Below are 22,287 nucleotides of genomic sequence, written 5' to 3' on the forward strand. Positions count from 1 at the left end.
GAAAAGTGAAGATCACATTTAATACCTTTAATTTGCACACAGACAAAAAAAAAGAAATCTACTTTTTCATGCACATCCAAATACCGGTTAGCTTTTATATATACATTTTTTTGTTTTTCAGTATTTTCCAAGGCATTTTGTGCACCATGTATCACAGCAAGTTTGTATGTTAAAGTTATGATATGAATACAGACTTTAAAATTAAAACACGGCAATCAAGACGTGGAAAATGTCAAGTTGAAACCTTGATCAAGTTACAAGAGGACTAGAAAAAACTGACTTAAACAATGTAGTTACTATTTTGTCCAATAGAGGGAGATATAACACAGCACAAGTGCAGGGACTTATTTTTTTATTTGTGAGCGATCTACTTCAAAGTTGACTCACAGATGACTAAAAACAAAAATAAATATAATTTCCATCATTTGTGCATTCATCTTTTTTTCACTTATCCAGGGATAGGTCAGGGGTAAACGTAAGAAAATAGAACATAATACGATCAATTAAAGTATAGACAAACAGATGCTGGGTAAAAAATCAAAAGTAACTGTACCTGTGCCCAGGTTAGTGTTTTGTCAGTCAAATGGTAATGCACCATTCCCTGGTGTTCATCCTTGAGCTGACTTCCTGTTGTGGAAGAAAACTGACAGTTACATTTGCTTTGTTATTCTTTTACTTTGAAAATAATAGCTTAATCTGATGAGCTTATCGTCCCACTTGAGTGTTTCAGTAAACTGTAAATGTGCCGCTTGTGTGTTGTTTACCCTTTTGGAATATTTCGGTTTGACCGCATTGGTCAAATACAGACTCATTAAAAGGATTTAAAAGGCTTCACCACGAAGAAAAGGAACTTCATTGTATAGTTTATTAAGAGTAAGGTCTTTGGATATTATGGCTTCTGTCTTTTGAGAAAGAGTAGCATACATTTTTGTTATTGGATATAGTCATAACACCACCAAGTGGCAGCAAACAGCCACAACAGGTAGAATTTCCTCAACATGCAATGCCATGCTTGAAGCTTAAGATATATATAATTATTTATGATCTTGGTATTTTCAATCCCTGAGAACTTACTTCTAGTAACTCACATTTTTTATGAGAAGTATTTATAGTTAGATTTAGAAATATTGAAACAACTCTTCTATCACGAGGCTCTGACCTGGGAAGGTGCTTTCAATGAAGTCTTTAAATAGCAGCAGGTCGCTGTGCTCCAGTTCAGCTTCTACATGGACTTTAGCCAGCAGCGTGTAGCCACTGCCAAACTTGCTCTTTAGATGTTGGGGACTCCCGAGGCACTTGAACTGACCGTTGACCATCACTGCCAGCCTGGTGCACAGGGCCTCACACTCCTCCATACTGATGAACGAACATATCGGTGGGAAAGTTAGGTAGGTGTAAGCTTAACTAGATGGAGCAAATCAGCTGCTATCTACCATATTCTTTAGCATGTACCTATGAGAAGTGATGATTATAGCCTTGCCAGACTCCCGTGTGCGTGTAACAGCGTCCCACAGCAGCCTCCTGGCAACGGGGTCCATCCCAGTCGAAGGTTCATCGAGGAAGATGACAGGAGGCCCACCAATCAGAGCCATTCCTGCGCTCAGCTTCCGCTTATTACCGCCGCTGCATATGTGCATTACGCCACATTATTAGAAAAACTTTTTCAAGCATTCTTCAGGATAACATGTGTATCCTCCCTCCACCAAAGAGCTACCTACCTGTAGCTGCGGACCAGTTTATCAGCATGAGGCTCCAACAGCAGCGAGCGCAGGACATTCTCCACGCAGCCAGACACGTACTTCTCTGGGATTCCTCTGAGCCGGGCGTACATACTCAGAGTTTCTCTTCCTGTCATGTGGTCCAATACTGCATCAAACTGAGGACAGTACCCTATGCGCTGCTGCACCTGTTATACAGAGATAAATCTTCTTTTTAAATATTTGTGTGTGTTGAAAGCAGTGTAGTTCGCCACTCTAGATTTTGTGGATTCTCCCATCTCCCTCCCTCTTACCTTCTTAATGTCTCTCCGGATGCTGTATCCATCAATGAAGGCATCTCCAGACGTGACGCTCTCATCGCCTGTCAACATCTTGAAAGTCGTGGTCTTTCCTGCTCCATTGAAGCCCAGCAGGCCGAAACACTCCCCTTTTCCTACAGCGAGAGACAGCCTGTCCACAGCCAGGAGACTCTCCCCGCTGCTGTACACCTGTGAAGAGGAGATAACAGTTTTACATGTATTTCAAAATTGGGACACTCAGTCCAAGTATTTAAAAAATAAGTCAAGACCTTTGCAAATAAGCAAAATACAGCTAAGCCACTTACTTTGCTGAGCTCCTGCAGAATGAGGGGGCTACCAACCATAGACTCTACTATCGGCTGGCACTCCAGAACCCGCTTCCTCTCATCGGCAACATCTCGGTCCTCTGGGAGCAGTGCTGTTGCCATGGGTACCTAAAAAACACACCAAAAAATGACATGATATCCACCTGATATTAAAAGGGATCAGATAATTGCATTTCTATGCACACAGTTTCTATGTGAAATAGCTTTCTATGTGCCATTTTGGATAAGACAAGTCCGTTTTAGGTCAGTTACACTGCAGAAACATGTTTCAACTGATTCCCTTAAAAAGAGCATATAGGGTCTTAGGATTTGGTAAGTAGCTATTTTAGGAAACATTGTGCAGCTGTCTTTGCAGTGTGCATCGCTGACATGAGTGGGTCTGTGGGAAACACAACAAAACAATCATTTTAGAGCTGGACCTTCAGAATAACATGCCCATTAATAAAATACTGGCATTATAAGAGAGATGGACAATGGACACCTCGCCATGGTTTAATCTGACCTTTAGCTGAGTGACCTAAAAACAATCTGAAACTGAGCATTTAAAGCAGTCTGAAGCTATAGATGATCAGTATGAGCAAAAACCCATAGTGGCCATAATTAATATATGCATTTATCATTGTAGCAGCGTAAATATGGCAATTTGAGCACAGTCAGTGCTTTCTTACAACAAGCTTCATTCACGTGGCTTTGTCTATGCGTAGGCCCTTTCAATATCTGGCCCAAGGATTCTTTTTCAGGTAGGTTGGAGGAGCCATGTATCAAACTACCAAACTTCTAATTAGTAAAGGTCACGCTCTCTCTTCTGAGCCTCAGCTGCACCCAATACTAATAATATTATCTCCATGGACCACCACAATAGCCATGCATAGTGTCACAGTGCACCCTTGAGAAATTCCGCATGCGCACCACTTCACAAATTCAAACGTAAGCACTAAATATTAAAAATAGAATGTTTTCTGCGATCATTAGTCATAACCCTGACCCGTATACTCAAACATGACATCTTTCAAAAGCCTTTTGTGTCCGACCAGCCTGACACCAGAGTTTACAGCCTTCCACTGCAAAGAAAGATCAGTTAATCTTCAACACGAGAAAAGAGAAAATGACCGAGATTGTGACTGTTTCACAAATGAAATAAATCTTTTTTCTTACAATCACCTAATCACTTTTACTTCTAGTTTTAGCTCTGAGGTGTTTTCTTAAATTAGCAACACAAATGATAATTTCATATGCAATTTTTCAATGTCAAATAATCCCTAAAGTCCAACTGTTCAGCTTTGCATGGATTTTACAGCTCCAAATATTATGTCCTTGTGAGGATGAATGCAGAGGTGGTAATCCATTTTAGAACTACCAAGTGCCTCAAGGGTATCTATTCTGGTGAAGCAGATTAATATACTAATCAATATTTAATTCCTCCAAGACTCAAAACTGTTCCCTTGGAAAAAATAAAAAACACAATTCAAACTGACCGCATTTCAAATGCAACATAATATAGACCACACTAGTAGCAGAAATGTTTGCAAATTAACCATGAAGAAATATTTTAGTCTTTTTAAGCACCCTCTTAATTCATCTACCTTTTTGCTCCTCCTGAACAGTGAGGTGAAAAGTCTCCAGAGAGTGTGGATGCACTGCAGCTCGATGACAAACAGCAGAATGATGAAGACCACACCCTGCACGGAGAAGGCCACGAGAAATCGTCCCACCCCGGGCTCTGACATTGAGAAGTAGTTTCGCTGGTATGTGATGTCTACAAACAGAGAATCACCAGGTTACCTCTGCACTTCACAAGTAAACTTCTGTACTCGCGGCACAAATAAAATAACTTTTAAGAATAAAAATCAAGCGATTAATCTTTTAGGCAGTACTTACTATATTGCTTGCAGATTAATTCAGTCATAAAACTGGAGGTGCAAAACGAGATATATTCATAGTTCTGGTAGAACTGGCTGAAGGACATTCCCAGGCAGTAGTTTGGGAAGATCAGGAACACCTTATCCAGCAAGTGTGACATGTGCTGCAACTCCAACTCTAGACAGGAAATATTATAATAAAAATATATTTAACGGGATGGATTTATTTTTTAAGCATTCTTCATCTTTTTTCCCCACGAGGACCTAAACGAGTGTGTAGAGATCCAGGGTTCTCATCACAAGTACGTCTCACAAACCCACTCCTTTTCACAAAGTTAATCCAGTTTACCAGTAGGAGGTAATAAAACATGATTCTTCACTGACTTCCCACACATACTTAAACTGTCTATTGTATTCAGTGAAGGACAGAGCCAAGCCAGAAGCACTGCTGCTGGGAGATGAGCCCTAATGCCAAAAAGAAGGACTAAGTGATTTTTTAAATACATGAAGTTGGCACATTACATACTGCTGGTTAGAGCAGGGCGATATGGCCAAAAATATTTATCACGATATATATTTGAAAATTTGCGATAACGATATAACTGACGATATAATTGATGCGAGACAAAATACAACTCCACAACATTACTAGCGCAAAAAGAAAACCTTCCATTTATTTTCACTTAAATAAGAAGCTGGTTTTTATGTACATTAAAGCTTTATAAAAATGTAACAGTGCAAATACAAATTCCTTGCTGAAAGTTTAACCAAAAGGCATTTCCAGTAGAAATGGGCTGACATATCCTGAGCATAACCATATATAATATCCACTGAAGTTAAAAAGAGGTGCTTTGCAAAATTAAACTGCAGTATGCAATACGTATTTTTCGGACCATAAGGTGCACGGGATTATAAGGCACATCAAGCGAAACAAAGCAGTCAGATAAATCAAACTTTATTAAACTCATTCTTCTTGCTTCCTCCACTTCTGTACCATTGATTCATTAATGTTGAATTCTCTGGCAGCTGCGCTATTCCCATGTTGTTGCAGTATATTAATGACTAACCTCGTATTGTGGATGGATTATCTCAGTTGTTCTCCTGACTGAAGTTTGGTCTGTTTACAGCACCCTGCCATGCGATTGCATTTGTCTCTAACCATGAGGAACCTTAACGTTAACTTTTATAAGTGGAAAAGTGTTAGTGTTCGTCCTCCAGCTTCCCTGTTTATGTTATGCTAACATAGCTGTGTCGCTAGCGATCACGTAGCACATCATTATATACCAGCTAGCCCAACTTCAGTAACCCTACAAACGTCACTGCTGTTTAGTTTCCTGTCTTCATTTATGTTGGAAGTGATAGCAGAGCTATACGTTTGATTTTTTTCAGAAATCTCTCAGTCAGAACATGCAATATCATGCTTAGGTAACTAGCGAGCTAACTTCCGCTAGCTTCCCGCTAACTTCTAACTCTGTTAAATGTAATAAATTTTGTTTTAATGGATGCCTGGAAGTTAAACTTCATAGTTACACCTGGTAAAGCAGCAATGCTGATCGTTTTATTAAAGTTGCAGTGTTCGTTTGAACTGAAGAATAAGGAGTTTAGGACCCAGATTACTCCCAGATTTAAGAGCATCTTAGTCCGACAAATACGACAATAACGACGGCCGCTTGCATGTTCTGCAAAAAAATGTGCTTTGTCGTGTATCTGACGGACAAACACCAAACCAGTTCCACATCACTGAAGTTGCACCATTTTTACAAACCAATTCTGGTTCATCTGTTTCACTCAACAATCGGCCATGTGCGTATGAAAACAAAGGCACTGCGCATGCGCGTTTTACTCATATTCTATCGCGATATTTCATTTTCCTATTGTTGCCTAACATTATACCGGTATTACCGTGAACGGTATAATATGGCCCAGCCCTACTGCTGGTCTGAGTTTATTAAAAATATTGAGTTTGTTAATGGAAAAAATATTGAGCCGTAAAAGCTCTGGTCACTTTAATAGGTACACCTTGCTAGCAGCCAACACTGTGGTCATAAATTGATGGACATGGTCACCAACAGTCCTCAGGCAGGCTGTGGTGTTTAAATGATGCTCAGTTGATGCTAAGTGGAGCAATAAAATATCCTCCACTTCATTACATCACCAGCAGCCTGAACCGTTGATACAAGGCTGGAAGGATCCATCCTTTCATGTTTACTCTGAATTTTAAACCCAACACACTGAAGGTTATAGCAGAAAATGGGACTCATCAGGCCAGGCAATGTTTTTCTAATCTGCTATTGTCTAATTTTGGTTAGCCCGTGTGAACTACACCCTGACTTTCCTCTTCATAACAGTGGCACCAGATGTGGTCTTCTGCTGATGTAGCAGTCTGTCTGTCACCAACATCAATGCCACATTCAGTCACTTAAATCACCTTTCGTCCCTGTTATGATACTTGTTTTTAACTTTAGCAGGTCGCCTTGAATATGTGTCTGAATGTCTAAATGAACTGAGTTGCTGCCATGTGATTGGCTAATTTAAAATTTGCTCATTTGTAAACAAGTGTACCTAAAAAACAACTAGCAGTATGAAAAAGAGGGGCTGTCGTATTTTGACTGGTGACCATCCATAACCGCTCTCACCTGGGATCGTCAAGATGGTGACAGCCAGAAAGGTAGCAGTGCCTGAGATCATGTTGAAGATGGTGAGGCGCGTATATGCAGTAGCAGCAGTGGAGAAGAGGAAGCTGAGCAGGTACATAAGAGGCACCACAGCCCAGCCGTACAGCAGAAGTAACAACAACACATCTATAAGGTGGTTGTCCTCTAGAAAAGCACTGATTCCAAAAGCCTGGAACACCACCTGAAAGAAATATACACATATATGCATACAACAGATTCACAAAACCCTATATTGAAACCAATCAATCTGCCTTATTATCCTGTCTGAGTATTGCAGTAGTAACAGATGTCATACTGACCAGCATGAGGAGACAAGGCAGCAGGAAGTTGACCAGGTCCCAAAGCAGGGCTGAAAACCAGAAGTTTGCCAGGTAGACGCCGCTGACCTGCTGCACATGCTTGGACTTGATGGAGGACTCTGTTACAAGCAGCAGGGCAAAAGTGCTGGACAGGGAGGCCATCCCATACATCAGGTTGATAGCAATGGCAAACCCTGTCTTACTCCTACATAAAATGGAATGAAAGAGTGCGACGATTACACCACAAGATGGAAAAGAGGTGGGAAAAGGTTGCAGACAGGGCGTCTTTCTATGTCCCAAGTCTTACTGCTATAACATAACTTGAATACAATTTAAATGCCTGATTTATATTTCAGAAACCAGAAATCTTAACCCTGTTAAGACTGGTGTGGTGGTGTGTTGGTCTCTACCAACACTTTAGGGATGATACCCAGCAGCAAAATGTTCCACTGTCTGTGTCTGCCTCATTTGCTGTAGGTGGACAAGCAGTGGAGAGATCATTTTTTCTAAGTCCACAGTGAAAAAAACACCCAAGGTTTTCAGCTACACATGGGTTTAGTCACCCTAAAAGAAAGGAAGCAAATCTGCTTCATGTAACAATGATGTGTCACTTTGGCTCACCCTCATCACTGCAGGGTTATTTTCCAAACAGTAAAGGGTATTAATGAGCTCGACTAGAGAAAAAACACAGCAACACTTTGAATGTTTGAGCCTCGTGACAGTGAAATTAAAAATATTGTAGAGCAACCATCCTGCAACATCAAACACGAGAAAACTGTTTGAAGCTGGAGAGGAGAGATGTTAGTTACTTCATACTGGGAAGTGCTGTGAATTGGTTTCAGCTGTTTACTCACTCACACCTTCTTTGCGTGAAAGGAAAGAGCTTCATTTGAACAGGAGTACACATGTGCTGATTGTTTTTTTTGTTGTTGTTTTTAGAAAAATCTAAAATTCTGATTCAAGGAAAGCCCTAGGTGTACGCATCACATACAAAAATGACTAAATTGAGAAAATCTAACTTCTATCTGTCTAATTTCTGTGATTTTTAAGTTGCTTGGAACTGTGCTCTTAAACTAACTTCTATTAATTAGTCTGAATGTTTGAAGTTTTTGAGACTGAGCAAATACTAGGCTCAGTCTCAACTGATCCAGCATAGAATTGAAAATTTTTAATTAAAAAAAATCAAATTAAAATACTATGAACAACAAGGTTCATCTCATGCACCAACATCCAGAGCAGAGGAAACATTAAACTGGCTCAACTGAAAAACCAGCCAACACTACGTCCTAATTCAGAGCCAGCTAACGGCTCAGTCCCACAAGTCAAAATAGGAAAACAACCTCCTTGCATCTCCAAAAAAAGAAGAAAAATGGTGGCTGCGTGGTGATTATATAGTTTTTTGTTTTTCACATTTTGTGATCGATTGCAAATTGTGGCGACTAAATGGTTGCCTTTAGCTGTTCACTCGTGATTGTACAGGTCGCCTGTGGCAGGAGGCAAAATTACTGCAGTCTGACTTGGACTGACTGCGTTCACTCTCAGGGAGATTGTCGAAGTGTTGCGAATAATCGTTCTAAATCTGCAAACAGATTGCCAGCGTGTTGCCATCTTTGTCAATAAGCACAACTCGAGGGGACTCGACTCATTAGACTTGCTGAAGCACAACTATAATAGTTAAATGGGAATTCCTGTCTATGTATACAGCAACAGATATGTGATTTTCAACAATTTATGACAGTTAATTGCTGTATTAATAGAAACAGAGTGCATGTAATGACCAAATCAAACACTGATGGAAGACTGACTTCAGATATCGTCAAAAGTTGAACTTTTTTTATCTTAATCTGCAGTTGAAAAAAAAATGTGAAAAATCGCAATATGTGTTATTGTGATGCTTCGGATTAACAAAATATTAGAAATCACAATAATATTGAATCCTAAAGGACGTATTGTGATAATATCGCATCATGGGATATCTGCTGATTCCCACTGCTAGCAAATACTACCCCATCCTTTCTCTACTCACTCTGAGAGCTGGTTCTGAGCACTCTCAGACAGGTTGCGTGGCATGGGATAATTGCCTGCCTGGATGGAAGCATTCGGCCCTGCTAGAAGTTTGAACAGGGCATTGTCCACCATCATGAGTGCTGTGGCAGGTGTGTGGTAGCCCTCGTTGTTAAAGTAGGCTGTAGCTTCTGCAAAGTGGTTGCTGCTACCTCGAAAAACAGCGCCCACCACGCAGTGCTCGTTAAAGCTGCCTCCTTCTTCGTCCGCCTGAGTTAGGATGTAATCGTTGAAGTCTACAGGGAGAACGAAGGCTTACGATCAGTAAATACCAAAAGTGAGCAGCAACACCAAGCATTTGTCCTCCTCGTTACGCTTACCAGTAGCATTGGTAAGTTCGCCAAGCTGGGCAGAGAGCTGGGAACCGTATACGCTTGCCCAGGCAGAAGCCAGGGGTCCTGCCCCAGACTGCAGAGAAACGGGAACCCTGGTGGGACCATAGCGACTGAGTCCCAGACTCAGTTTCGGAGCGTCATTATGACTGGGAAGGGTGCGTGCCACAAATAAAGCCACAACAGTGAAGACAAGAGGGACCAGGAACTGAGCCACCATCACCTTCCAGTTTCTCCAGCTGTACAGCGCCCTCTTTAGGAACATGGCATAGAACTGCTGCAGGTGTAGTCTGACCTGTTACAGGAGAAAATGGGAGCTTCAATCAACAGAGCAAATTCGCTAAAAAGACGCTGAGCATCGCTTTTATTCCTCTGTCTTACCCCGGTGTTCAGCTTAATGTTGGAGCAGTCTTCTGAGATGAGTGTGCCGCTGTCTGTGAAGTCAGTGACATCAGTCAAGCCGCTGATGCTGCTGGCATCATCCATGGTCCAGTCATGAGAGCGTCTCTCATGTTGGTACTGCAGGGCTGGCAGCTGGATCGCCTGGATATCCAAACTAGAGTCCACCAGCTTTCCAACTCTGGAAACACAAATAAATCTCATTTTATCCACTGAAAAAAACAACAAAGAAAAAACAAAACAAAACACCATTGGTTTTATAGCTGACACAAAAAATAAAAATAAAATTTAGATAGTTTAGATAGTTTAACATTAAATATCAACTGTTTATGATAGAAACATGTATGAGGAGAGAAGAATCTATTCAATCTGTAACATTTTAATTCATTTCAGCACAGTGCGGTGAAGACAGCAGGGAAAAAATATTTCTGGGCCTATTTATAATTCAATAATCAATGAGAGGCTCACAGAGTGCCTTTGTGAGCGTGCAGTTTAGTTTTATATTCTTAATATGCCACTTATCTGTGAAATGTACTTTCACAAGTAAGAAAAAAAAAGAAAAAACACAGAAGTTACATTTTAAAGCTTTTCAACTCAACACCAACTCAATAACAAATTAGCAACAAAATCTCAGGAAAACACTATTAAAAGGTGATTTATTTGTTGTGAATAATTATAGTTTGATAATAATTAATTGGCAGCATTGTGTAATGGAGTTATTACACTCGGCTGTAAAATATGAATGAACGAAAGAAGCTAAACGACCAAACGCTCCAACAGCAGCTTTTCTTTGGTGCAACGTGTCAATGGCCAGAACACGCTGCTGGATTCTCAGTATGAATCATAAATAATGAGGCCTGAACAGCAGCAAATACAAATGTTAAACTCGTGCCAGCTGAAGTAGCACAGCGTAAGCCTTCCGCAGTGGATGCGGTCTTGTGATCGTTGCCACAGATACGCATATTAAATCCAGGGGGAAGAAAAAAATAACTGAATAAGGCGGCTGGGACTGCAGTGGATCAGGAAGAGTTGAGTTTGCAAGCAAATTTTTTTATATTTTATTTCTATCAAAGGTGGCGTCTAAAGTTCCACAAATTCCAAAAACGATTTTCAGTAAAGCGTAAAAGATTCAGGCACTGAACACCCTATACCTACGACTAGAAGCAACTATAACCTTTTCTATCACGTCCATACTGTTTTATATACTAGAAGACATTTAGTCTTACACTACTGCTTGTGAATGTAACACTATCTTACGTTACGTAAAAGAAGGAGGAAAGGTCTGCACACCGTTTGGCTCCAAGTGATACCTGACTGATGACGACACTATATAGAGAAATATCATTGTCACGCGATACATGATGCTGCTGGCATCCATAGTGTCCTTTAACCCATTTTTGCAACAGCATACTCTGTTTTAGATTACATTGGAAGCTGATGACATGGAAGGAGCAGTGTGTTGTGGAAGGAGGTTCTGATAGCATTCATTTTTTCTGTGCAGGCTCAACTCCTACTGTTGAAAACGTCCGGAAGAAAACCACTTCCTTCTCCAAAATTCACTGAATCTTCATAGACTTTAGAGCAAACATTTGATAGCAAACATAATGTCCCCCATGTGATCAGAGTCAGTTGAACTTAATTAAACCTACTACTTAAATACGCTCTGAACCAGTTTTATCCCCATCTTCACTAAAATTCTCCCCAGAAAATATTTTATTGCCTTTGTGATCCGTCATTTTAAAGCTTTTAATTTTACAAAAATGGTATTTTTACAGATCAGAGACTAATTTTCTGTGATACCCGAGAGAAAAATGACTTTAAGGGAGAGAAAAACTGTCACTTGTCCTATATTTCCTACCTGAGGAAAACCTCTTCCATAGTAGTTACTGAAGCGCCATAGCTGGCGATGCCCAGCTCCTCTCTGTTCATCTCCAGCTCAGCAAACAGCAATTCAAACCTGATAGAAAGCAACAAAGAGTTTGATTATAAAATTAAAAAAACAAAACAAAACACAGAGCCAAAATTGCTGCTACCTTTATTTAATATAATCATGTCACCAGTAGTCAAGTGAAAATGAGTTACATTTTTAATGAAAAGCTGGCTTGAGTTATTAAATACATTCACTGATTCAATTTGTGGTATTGTATAATCTGTTGACCCATTTCTAACAGTTCAAAGTAATATTTCCATGCTTTTCCCTCACTCCATTTTTTCTTTGTTCTTTTCCTTCCCCATACATACATAATCGTCTGCAATAAAAAGACATGTGAGAGCAGAACAATTTCCTAAATAACTACATTTTATTGCGCATAATGTGTTAAAATACTACAGTTTATTACATCTTTTATTATATGACTATTTTATTATTCAGTTGCTGTTTTTCTTTGTATACTTGAATGAAATAACTCCAATGTCCCTGTATGTCTAACCCCGAGTCTTTCAGTTTTTTCAGTCTAATAGTAGTTGTTCATTTCACCCGGTGTGACTTCTAGCCTGTTGTCTTTCTTACAAAGAGGTCAGTCCGCACGCTGTGTTTTTGTGCGTATGATCAATGCTCACCTGCTGGTGCTTTCTTTGGGAAGAATATAAGAGAGCTCAGCTCCAGCGCTGCTCTCCAGAGTGGCATTGGGAACATACATGTGAACAAGGCGGGTGATCTCGGACACGTTACAAAGAGCATCCTTGACGATCACCATGTGGTATCCAGCACCTGGTTAAAAATATTACATAAGACATTTACAGAATCAGTCCCAAGAATAGTTAAACTGCATGTGAGTTGGTCCACGTGCAGTATTTCTGTTGAAACAAAACAGCAAAATTTCAATGCATGCTTTTGTAATACCACCGCTAGTCTAGGAAAGAAAAACTGCCTTTCAAGAATCCATCTGAGAGTACAGTATGCTTTCACTAACCATATTTATTCTTGAGAAAGAGTGGTGAGCCGCAGCACTGCAGCTCTCCTCCTGCCATGATGGCAATTCGATCACCGAGCAGGTCAGCCTCGTCCATAAAGTGTGTGGTGAGCAGGATGGTGCGGCCGCGTTTCTCCCCTTGCAGAAGGTCCCAGGTGCCACGTCGTGCTGATGGATCCATACCTGATGTGGGCTCATCTAACATGACAACCTGCAGATGGGCAGAAAGGAAAAGAAGGTTTGCAGTAGTCCGCCCATACTTACACATTTTACTCAAATGACTCTAATGTTCTTTGGTTGTTGTTGTTTTTTTAATTCCAGACCTTGGAGTCTCCAATGAGAGCAATCCCAATAGAAAGTTTTCTCTTCATGCCACCAGAGAGGGTCTTGGAACGAGCATGTTGCTTATCCTCGAGGTTTAAGATACGGATTATCCGGTCCACCTCATCTGGAATCTTGTCTTTGGAGTAGCCTTTCAGCTGGATATAAAGTAGACAACAAATGGATCAGGCTGTCATCTGTTTTTTTCTGCAGCTAATTTACGTTAATACAAACTGAGAGGCTGGGAGACAGCAGGAAAGTGCAGAAAATGGAGAAGTTCACTTGCTACTCAACTCATACAAAGTTTTTGTGTGAGGAAAAAGACAAAAAAAAAAAAAGGGTAATAAAAGTACAATAAAAACATGCTTTGTGCTGCTTTTAATGTTTTTAATAAACAAAACCAATTAAACTCACTTTAATGGAATCAGTGTGAACACCTCGTACTATAATGTGTATAACAGCAAGTGGAAACATTAAGCTATAGTGGATGTGTAGTACATAGAGATGTATTTTTACATAAAAGTGCATAAGTGTGTAAATACCTGTGCATAGAACAGCAGGTGCTCTTGTACTGTAAGGTTATCAAACAATACATCGTGCTGGGGACAAAGTCCCAGGCTGCGTCGGATCAGAGCCATGTCCTGACAGATGTCGTAACCACTGATATAAGCCCTGCCGCTGGTGGGAGGAAACAGGCCTGAAACATGAAGGAAGGTAGTTAAATTTTTCATTTAGGGGGCATGTTTAATGTGTGTGCGTGTATTTATTGCTTGTTTACATGTGCATTTAGGCGTCTAACCTGTTAGCATAGACAATGTTGTGGTCTTCCCAGCACCATTGTGTCCTAGCAGGACTGTGATCTGTCCTTCGAACATGTTCACTGTAAGGTCTCGTACGGCCTGACGTGTCTTGTTGCCCACTTTGAATTCCTGTTAAAACGCGTGACATGAGCAGAAATGGAATGCATGAAGCGTAACCTTTTTGTCCATTTACCTTTTAGTAGTAACACTGAGTACTACGGTGGAGTTATTAGTGGCCTTTCTTTTCCACTGGGGCATCTGCAGCGTACGCTAAAGTGGTCATGATTACTCTCTGGATCATAGTGTTTTGCTGCTCACCTTAGCGAGGTGTTTAATCTTTATCCCAGACACGAGTCCAGCAGGTTCTTCTTCTATAAACTCTCCTTTCATGGCCTTTTCAGCATCCTCTTCTTCTTCCTTCTCATTTACCAAAGCCATGCGAGGGGTGCTGCACCAGTATGAAGGCTGCAGAGGAAGACAGTCAGGGAAGACAAGGGGAGTAAACCAGCATTTCTTCCAAAACTTTTACCCCATATTTTCACTATTCATTTCCAGTATATCTAACAGTATAATTTTACTAGGAGAACATCAAATATAGCATCCTATATTAACCACACGGTGTGTGTGTGTAATATAGCACCGTATATTACACACACACACAGTGTGTTCTGACTTATCACTGAATCAGGTAATCATCCACTGACATAAGGAAGGAAGAGGAACACAATCATTCACTTAATCACAAGAAAGAGAGATCGAGCCAACATTATTATTGTTCATGTACACTCTGCATGAAGAGATTGTTTCCCAGCCAAACCACCTCCTGATTCACTTCCTAAAGACCGGAGTCAAACCTCCCCTTTTTACGGAGCAGAAACACCATCTGACACCCACTCACACAATGGACATGGAGGAAAGTGCGTCAACATCTAATCCACACCCTTCTGGCAGTCCCTTAAATTCCTGACAACTGGGAAAAAGGTTAGCAGGAGTTTATTTTTGTGTAGGCGCGCATGTCTATAAAGGCACGCCATTTCGTGATCGCTCATAGTTGTTATATAGATAAACCTTATTTGTTTTGGCTCTAGATACTCAGACATTTCCTGTTATTCTAACTAGCTGAACCCAAGGCTTCCTCTGGTCGACATGTTGAGACCTCTATTTTGGAAACTCTTCTGCCCCCGTATGTGACAACCACTTTCACTGAGAGCAGCTTCATTCTATCAGAGAAAAGCTCTTGGATATAACAGATCTCAACAATTACCACTGACACTCCCTAGTGCTGCCTAACGCCACCCACCTGCAGACTTTGGTAGCATGAAAATACCCGTTTAACTTGGCAGAGCTCATAGCCAGGGAAGTACTAAGGTGAATGTGTTAATGAGCACAGCGTGAAATGTAATAAATCAGACAAATTACGCTGAACTTGCAAAAACAAAATGATCGGCATCGTGTTTGCATTGGACTACATTTGTTGCAGTGTTTCTTTCAAGTTTGAAATACTACTTGGTATTAATGCTGCCAATAAAGGAGAGACAGAAAAGTTTCATAATTTTGGCTCGCAAATAGCCATTCATGCTTATATCCCCTCATCTATTCATCGTTTACTGTCACATCATCAGTAACGCCTTTTTAAAACATACCAGTAAAAAGAAGTACGATGGTAAAGGCACGCCATACTCTCCAGGAAACACCGCCTCCATGTACCAGGCCACCATCCCGTACAGCACAGCATCGAAAAGCAGCAAGCACAGAACCTGAGCCATGGAGAAATCATCGTCCACCGTAACAGCGTCAAACAGGTTTGACCACTGGATTCCTGTACCTGAGGAGCAAGGCACGGACAAAATTAACCTATATTAATATTAAAATTCCATGTTTTCAAAGCTGTGCACAAATAATCACAAATTTTGGGAATGCCACATTGCCGCATCAAAGTCTCACCTTTGCCTTCAAACATTCCTATAAGCTGTGCGCCCATGGCCATGGCCACATTGGAGATAAGGCAAGCTGACACTTTCTGGGAATGGCTCAGTAAGTCGTAGCGCGGCCACAGGAACAAATAAGGCAAATAGCTGAGAAAATAGATGAAGCCCCCCGCTGCTGCCGCCACATTGGCTAAGAACACACAGAAGAGAAAGAAACAGACTCAACAGTCATCTTACAAAATATTAAAAAAAAATAATACACCCAGCACGCCCCTGCGGGCGGTTTATCCTTCAAGCTCGGGTCCTCTACCAGAGGCCTGGGAGCTTGAGGGTCCTGCGCAGTATCTTAGCTGTTCCCAGGACTGCGCTCTTCTGGACAGAGATCTCCGATGTTGTTCCCGGGATCTGCTGGAGCCACTCGCCTAGCTTGGGAGTCACCGCACCTAGTGCTCCGATTACCACGGGGACCACCGTTACCTTCACCCTCCACATCCTCTCGAGCTCTTCTCTGAGCCCTTGGTATTTCTCCAGCTTCTCGTGTTCCTTCTTCCTGATATTGCTGTCATTCGGAACCGCTACATCGATCACTACGCCCGTCTTCTTCTGTTTGTCTACCACCACTATGTCCGGTTGGTTAGCCACCACCATTTTGTCCGTCTGTATCTGGAAGTCCCACAGGATCTTAGCTCGGTCATTCTCCACCACCCTTGGGGGCATCTCCCATTTTGACCTCGGGACTTCCAGGTTATACTCGGCACAGATGTTCCTGTACACTATGCCGGCCACTTGGTTATGGCGTTCCATGTATGCCTTGCCTGCTAGCATCTTGCACCCTGCTGTTATGTGCTGGATTGTCTCTGGGGCATCTTTACACAGCCTGCACCTGGGGTCTTGCCTGGTGTGATAGACCCCAGCCTCTATGGATCTTGTGCTCAGAGCTTGTTCTTGTGCTGCCATGATTAGTGCCTCTGTGCTGTCTTTCAGTCCAGCTTTGTCCAGCCACTGGTAGGATTTCTGGATATCAGCCACCTCCTCTATCTGCCGGTGGTACATACCGTGCAGGGGCCTGTCCTTCCATGATGGTTCCTCGTCTCCCTCCTCTTTCTTGGGTTTCTGCTGCCTGAGGTATTCACTGAGCACTCATATATATATATATATATATATATTTATATTTATATTTATATTTATATTTATTTATTTATTTATTTTTTTAAATAAATATATAAAAACAGTCAGCTATGCAGTCCACTCATGAGTTACCCAAGAGGTACACTGCAAAATGCTACCTGATAAACTCAAACAGACACGTAGACAAGAGCTGACGGAGAAAATAACTGAGAGAAGAACTACATTTGCTGAGAAACCCATTTCTCTGATAGGCAGACGAGCCTGAGTGCAGCTACAAGAAAGCATTAAATAGGACAAAAGAGAGATGAGCAAAATGGGGAAGAAAGCAGAGTAATGCACTTCCATTTGTAGACAGCCTGACAGACCTCATCAAAAACCACTTGTTACAGACAATGTGACATTTTGAGCCTGCTTGGAACATGCATTTACAAAGTACCATCATCTATTCTTAAAAACCACATCACTGGGTATGTGCACACAGCTGCGCGTACAAAGACAGCGAGGGGAGAAAAACAGCCCATCTTTGTTGTTGTTTTGTTTATAAAAATTGCCGTGTAGGTCACTCAAGGATCCTTTTTTTTCTTGCCAATTTTCTGCAAAAGCCTCGTCTCCCCCTTCTTCCTCTACCGCCTCCAAGTCAACACTTAGAACCAAAACCCTTGAACCCAGCTGGGGTTCAATATATAATGATTTCATTGTCTAGGGTCAGAAGGAAAACAACATGACAGAGTTATTTTTATTTTGGGTTTTTTTTTAGTTCAATGAGATTAGTTTTAATGATTTTAATAAGGTTGTCAAATGTTACAATTAGAGCATTGTTCAGAGAGAAAAGGCAGGGCACCTTTTCATGTTCAAGCACCAAATGAAAACTGTCAGGGCAGGTGACTAAGCACATCATATTCATTACTCAGAGCAGAGACGCAGTACATCTGAATGTGAGAGAAGTCAAAACATCAGTGTAAACAACTAAATGGAGGTTTTTAAGGTGTTTCCTTCAATTAAAAGCCTAGGCATTACCGTCATAGAATTCATGTTTCTTATGAGAGCAAGTGGAAATTGTAAAAAAAATCAAAGTAAAAACAAGCAAATAAGTGCTCTTTGAAAATACTGCAAGACACTGAAGCAGAGAAGCATTTGGAGCTCAAGATACTTCGCTGTAGAAAGCTGAAAGAGGAGGCTGCTAGTCTGAATGAGGAGCTTTGAATGAGGAAGAGAGCAAAGGAAAGGGATCATGGGAAAGGAGAGATTTAAATAGTTTCCTTTATTGGGGAGGTTGTCCAGGCCGAGCAGGCGAGCTTGAATTTCACTCGACTGAAGATGGAAAGAACTGAAAGTGACTTGCTCTTTTTTAAAAGGGAACACAACACTTCTGATCACCAAGAAACGGCAAAAACAAACTAAAAACCATTAAAATATTAAGTGCTATACTCAACCGCTAAAGAAATCCAATTATTCTGTGCAAATCAACAAATAAAACATAGCTTTCTTTTTTACTGCTGTGTGCATTCTGCAGACAAAGTTAAAGGAACAAAGCAGAAACTTTGGTCTCAGAGACACACCGTGCATTTCAGGAAATGAAGTGAAAAGTTCTTTCTCGCACATACATTACAAAGCAAGACAGCAGCAGTCAAAAAGAGACATTATTATTATTATATTATCATTTAGAAATGAGTGGAGTGACAGAAACACACACCTCGTGAGAAGAAGGCACTGATCATAAAGCTGAAATTGATAGTGGCCACGGTGAAGACGAGCAGGAAGACGAAGACCAGCGTGGGGTCACTGCTGGTCAGCACCGCTCCGTTGGGGCTCACCTAAAATACGAGATTGGGTCTGAGTAATCACAACATTTATAATCTTTAAACCGAGGGTGTCAAACATAGGCCAGCCAAAGGGTCCCATCCAGCCTAATAGCTGCTTCACAGCTTTTTGGGCTGGAGGGCATCATTTATGGGCTTTTTACTGCATTTTCTACCAGGAAGCAATGTGTCCTGTGTAAGCATAGATCAGCTGTGTCACTTTTACAGCCTTTTGCAGCCTTTCAACTTATAAATGTTTTTATAGGTTATTCTGTATTGGCTTTAGTGGAAAAGCCCACTTGAGATTTAATTGGGATGTATGAGCCTGTTAACTAAAATGAGTTTGATCCCCTTTAAAGAATCAGCTCAGTGCATGAAAATGTGGGCTGCCTTTTCATTTTTGTGAATTGTTTGCCATTTCTCTTTGCCATGCTCATAGCTCAAAATGCAAAGCAGCACTCAATATACAAATAGTAAAATAATGCTTTTTTACCTCAGACACCCAGATGCTCCTCCAGGTCAGACATTATTTTACTAATTTCTCAGATGTGGTTACAACTCTGCCAACAAGACCTCAAACTGCCCCACTGACATGCTGAAATATGCATGAAAGTGGCTGTGATACAACTCCTGGATCAAACCATGAAATTCCTGGCATCTCTTGAGAACTGGATGAACTCAGAATCTCCATTTCTTCCATTTATTTATTTTGTTTTGTTTAGAAACATCAGGACAAGCTCATCATCACCTGAAGCTGACACTTTCGGCGTTTATATACGTTACACTTCTTACCTTTAGTCTGGTATGTGTACCATGGTTTCTTTTGCTATGCTAAAGGCATCACAGGCGGGAATGTGCAGTAAGCAAAGACAGTTTTTTAACACTGGCTCACCTGGATACAGAGGAGCAGAGTAACAAAAAACACCGAAATGGAGAGGAAGAGTAAAAACATGAGGAACCAAGCGCTCCAATGGAGCCAGTTGCTGAGACCCATCATCCTCATGTACTCCTAGAATGCACAAAAAAAAGCACAGGTTAAAAGAGTCTGGCAATTTTATTACTCCTCCAGCTCATACAGAGGCTCGTAAAACATACCTTGAGCTTCCTTTCTTTTTCCTGCACCACAGCTCGTACTATGTTGAGGGAGGTGTAGGTGAAGCTTAGCACCAGTAGTAAGGGCAGCTGGTTCTGAATAGCCAGGATGAAGACGTCATATTTAAAAGCAGGGTAGGGGAACCGTGACATGACCACTCTGATAGGACGCAGCAGGTGCGAGGCAGCGGTTCTGTTGTAAGAGTGCATAATGGCTCGGTCCACTGCATGCTGCACTGCCAGAAAGCCTTCTCTGTAATAACCTTAAAATAAGAAAATAAGCAGCAGCACTTAATAGAATATATTAACACCACCATTACACCATCAGTAATCAGCGTCTATGAAATGACTCAGTGGGCATTTTAAGCCCACTTAAAATGTGACCTGCTCCACAAGGTCAAAGCTTTCCAACCTCCTTCTAGAAGCTGACATGAGAATGGACAAGCAGCCTTGAGTAACAAACTTGAAGCTGCAATCACAAGTTATTATGCACGTGGAGGCTGGAAATCCATATTCATGTGACTCTAAATGATAAAAGCATGTCACTTTTATTATGCTGTCAGAAGGGCTTTGGAGTATACCTCCTCTTTCTATTTTAGCTGCAAACAATTTTTAAGGACAAAAACATTTTAAGGAGAAATAAAAGGCTGCTGGGACACACTGGAAAATGCAACCTCCATTGTTACTGTATTATTTAAACCAGCTGACGGGCAAATGTGAAAATGAGATTAACAGCAACTCATGCCTCCTGAAGGGTTCTTAACGCCTTGAAAATGCCCCATAAGTGATTGGTGGGCACACTGTGCCCTGCCAAAAACTAGATAACGCCGATTATGCTGAGCATGTGCAGGGGTATGGTTGCCATGGAAATGTAGCCTGATCAGGCAGGGCTGTCTCTCCACTCAAAGTCGAAGAATTAAGAGCTTTTTATCAGGCATAATCTCTAAGTAGAAAAATAAATACCTACTATTTTAGGTGTCATTTAAAAATAACATTTTAAAACAGCATTTTAAAACAATAGGAATTCTCACCAGGTGTTCCCCCTTCCTTGAAGTGCTTCTCTCTTGGTCCTGGCAGTTGAAAAAGGGGAAATAGACTGTGTGTGTGCCAGTCTAAGTCATTGTTGGGGTTCAGCTCAGACTTTTCCGAGATCGGGGCGTTGCGTGGCGAAAAAGTAAAGCGCAAGTGGTAGCTCACCTGCATGTCAGAGCGCAAAAAGAGAACAGACGTTAATGAAGAGTAGAGTGATACGCTAAGCAATACACTCAAGTCGTGCAGTGAATTTAACAACTGTAGCACCTCCAGTGGTTTTGTCCTTAACAATTTTTCCATTTTCAAGTAATATATAGCCATTGAGAGATTTCTGTCTGTACTGGTTATTTAATGTCCTTCTGAAAACGACTTGTAGTGGCTTAGCAAACGCCTGACTTTTCACATTCAAAATAATCCAAAGTCCACAGAGCAGCGCTGTTACTGAGATAAAGCGCTATTAATTTGAAGTAATAAACACATACAGTATCCATGATTTCAAACTAAACTTGAACAGGGATTACAAAGATTAACTAAGGATTGTCTGAAATCAAAAGCAGCGCAAGTAGAGGCCAATATCTGAGGAGGAGATCTGTGAGGTCGAAGATTGTGTATTCCTGTTTCAGCCACCCCACTCCAGGTAGCATCACCTGCCTTTATGTCCTCTCGACACCAATTTCAACCACTAGATGGGGCAGACTCAAACTAAGTAATATTAGAAACTGATCTATGTTAAACATAATCATCTTTGGCTCCTACACTCTCACATTTCAGGCATGCTTCCAAAATAAAATGACTGGGTGTGCATCTGAATTTAGTGAGGATGATCTCTGCCTATACAGCTTACTGGGGCTAGCCTTGGAAAAACCCAGGCTTTCAAACCATGTTTTTATTGATATACACTGAGGGGTCAAAACTATCCTAATTTAGGAGTGCTTTGTTTTCAAAATAAAGCGCATATAGAGCTTTTGTACATTAAAGAAAAATAAAAACTAAGGCGAAGCTATGACAGATGTGTGTTTACAGTGCAGTGTGTCTGTTCGCCTGTCCCCAAGTTACCATCCACCCATCTGTCAATGTGTTAGGCTACATCACCATGATAAGGTATTTTTTGAAACAGAAATTTTTCTAAGTTCCTCCATTGACATGAAAACGCAAAAAAAAGAAAGAACTCTCACACGATTCTCAAAAGTGGCAATATAACCGTAACCATGAGGAAATGTTGGCCAATCAGAAGCACAGAAACAATGACATGGCACAGTCTGACATGAGAAAAAGACATAAAAACATACACTTTTAATGTTGCA

At 41.0% G+C, this 22,287-nt stretch overlaps 1 protein-coding gene across 1 annotated transcript in view; it reads right to left on the reverse strand.

The window, feature by feature from the left end:
• abca3b (ATP-binding cassette, sub-family A (ABC1), member 3b) overlaps positions 1–22,287 on the reverse strand; it is a 47,481-nt gene that overhangs the window by 10,813 nt on the left and 14,381 nt on the right. The window contains 26 exon segments of the mRNA XM_080904917.1: positions 554–627; positions 1,160–1,356; positions 1,453–1,623; positions 1,719–1,906; positions 2,012–2,206; positions 2,323–2,451; positions 3,927–4,099; positions 4,222–4,380; positions 6,839–7,058; positions 7,177–7,381; positions 9,203–9,476; positions 9,561–9,867; positions 9,954–10,152; positions 11,830–11,928; positions 12,531–12,681; positions 12,884–13,094; positions 13,207–13,362; positions 13,747–13,901; positions 14,004–14,133; positions 14,323–14,469; positions 15,648–15,829; positions 15,949–16,122; positions 18,754–18,874; positions 19,752–19,868; positions 19,955–20,214; positions 20,983–21,148. Of these exon segments, the coding sequence (XP_080761043.1) occupies positions 554–627; positions 1,160–1,356; positions 1,453–1,623; positions 1,719–1,906; positions 2,012–2,206; positions 2,323–2,451; positions 3,927–4,099; positions 4,222–4,380; positions 6,839–7,058; positions 7,177–7,381; positions 9,203–9,476; positions 9,561–9,867; positions 9,954–10,152; positions 11,830–11,928; positions 12,531–12,681; positions 12,884–13,094; positions 13,207–13,362; positions 13,747–13,901; positions 14,004–14,133; positions 14,323–14,469; positions 15,648–15,829; positions 15,949–16,122; positions 18,754–18,874; positions 19,752–19,868; positions 19,955–20,214; positions 20,983–21,148 (4,560 nt within the window).

Source organism: Rhamphochromis sp. 'chilingali' (genome assembly GCF_963969265.1).
Source record: "Rhamphochromis sp. 'chilingali' genome assembly, chromosome: 15".
Classification (NCBI taxonomy): Eukaryota; Metazoa; Chordata; class Actinopteri; order Cichliformes; family Cichlidae; genus Rhamphochromis; species Rhamphochromis sp. 'chilingali'.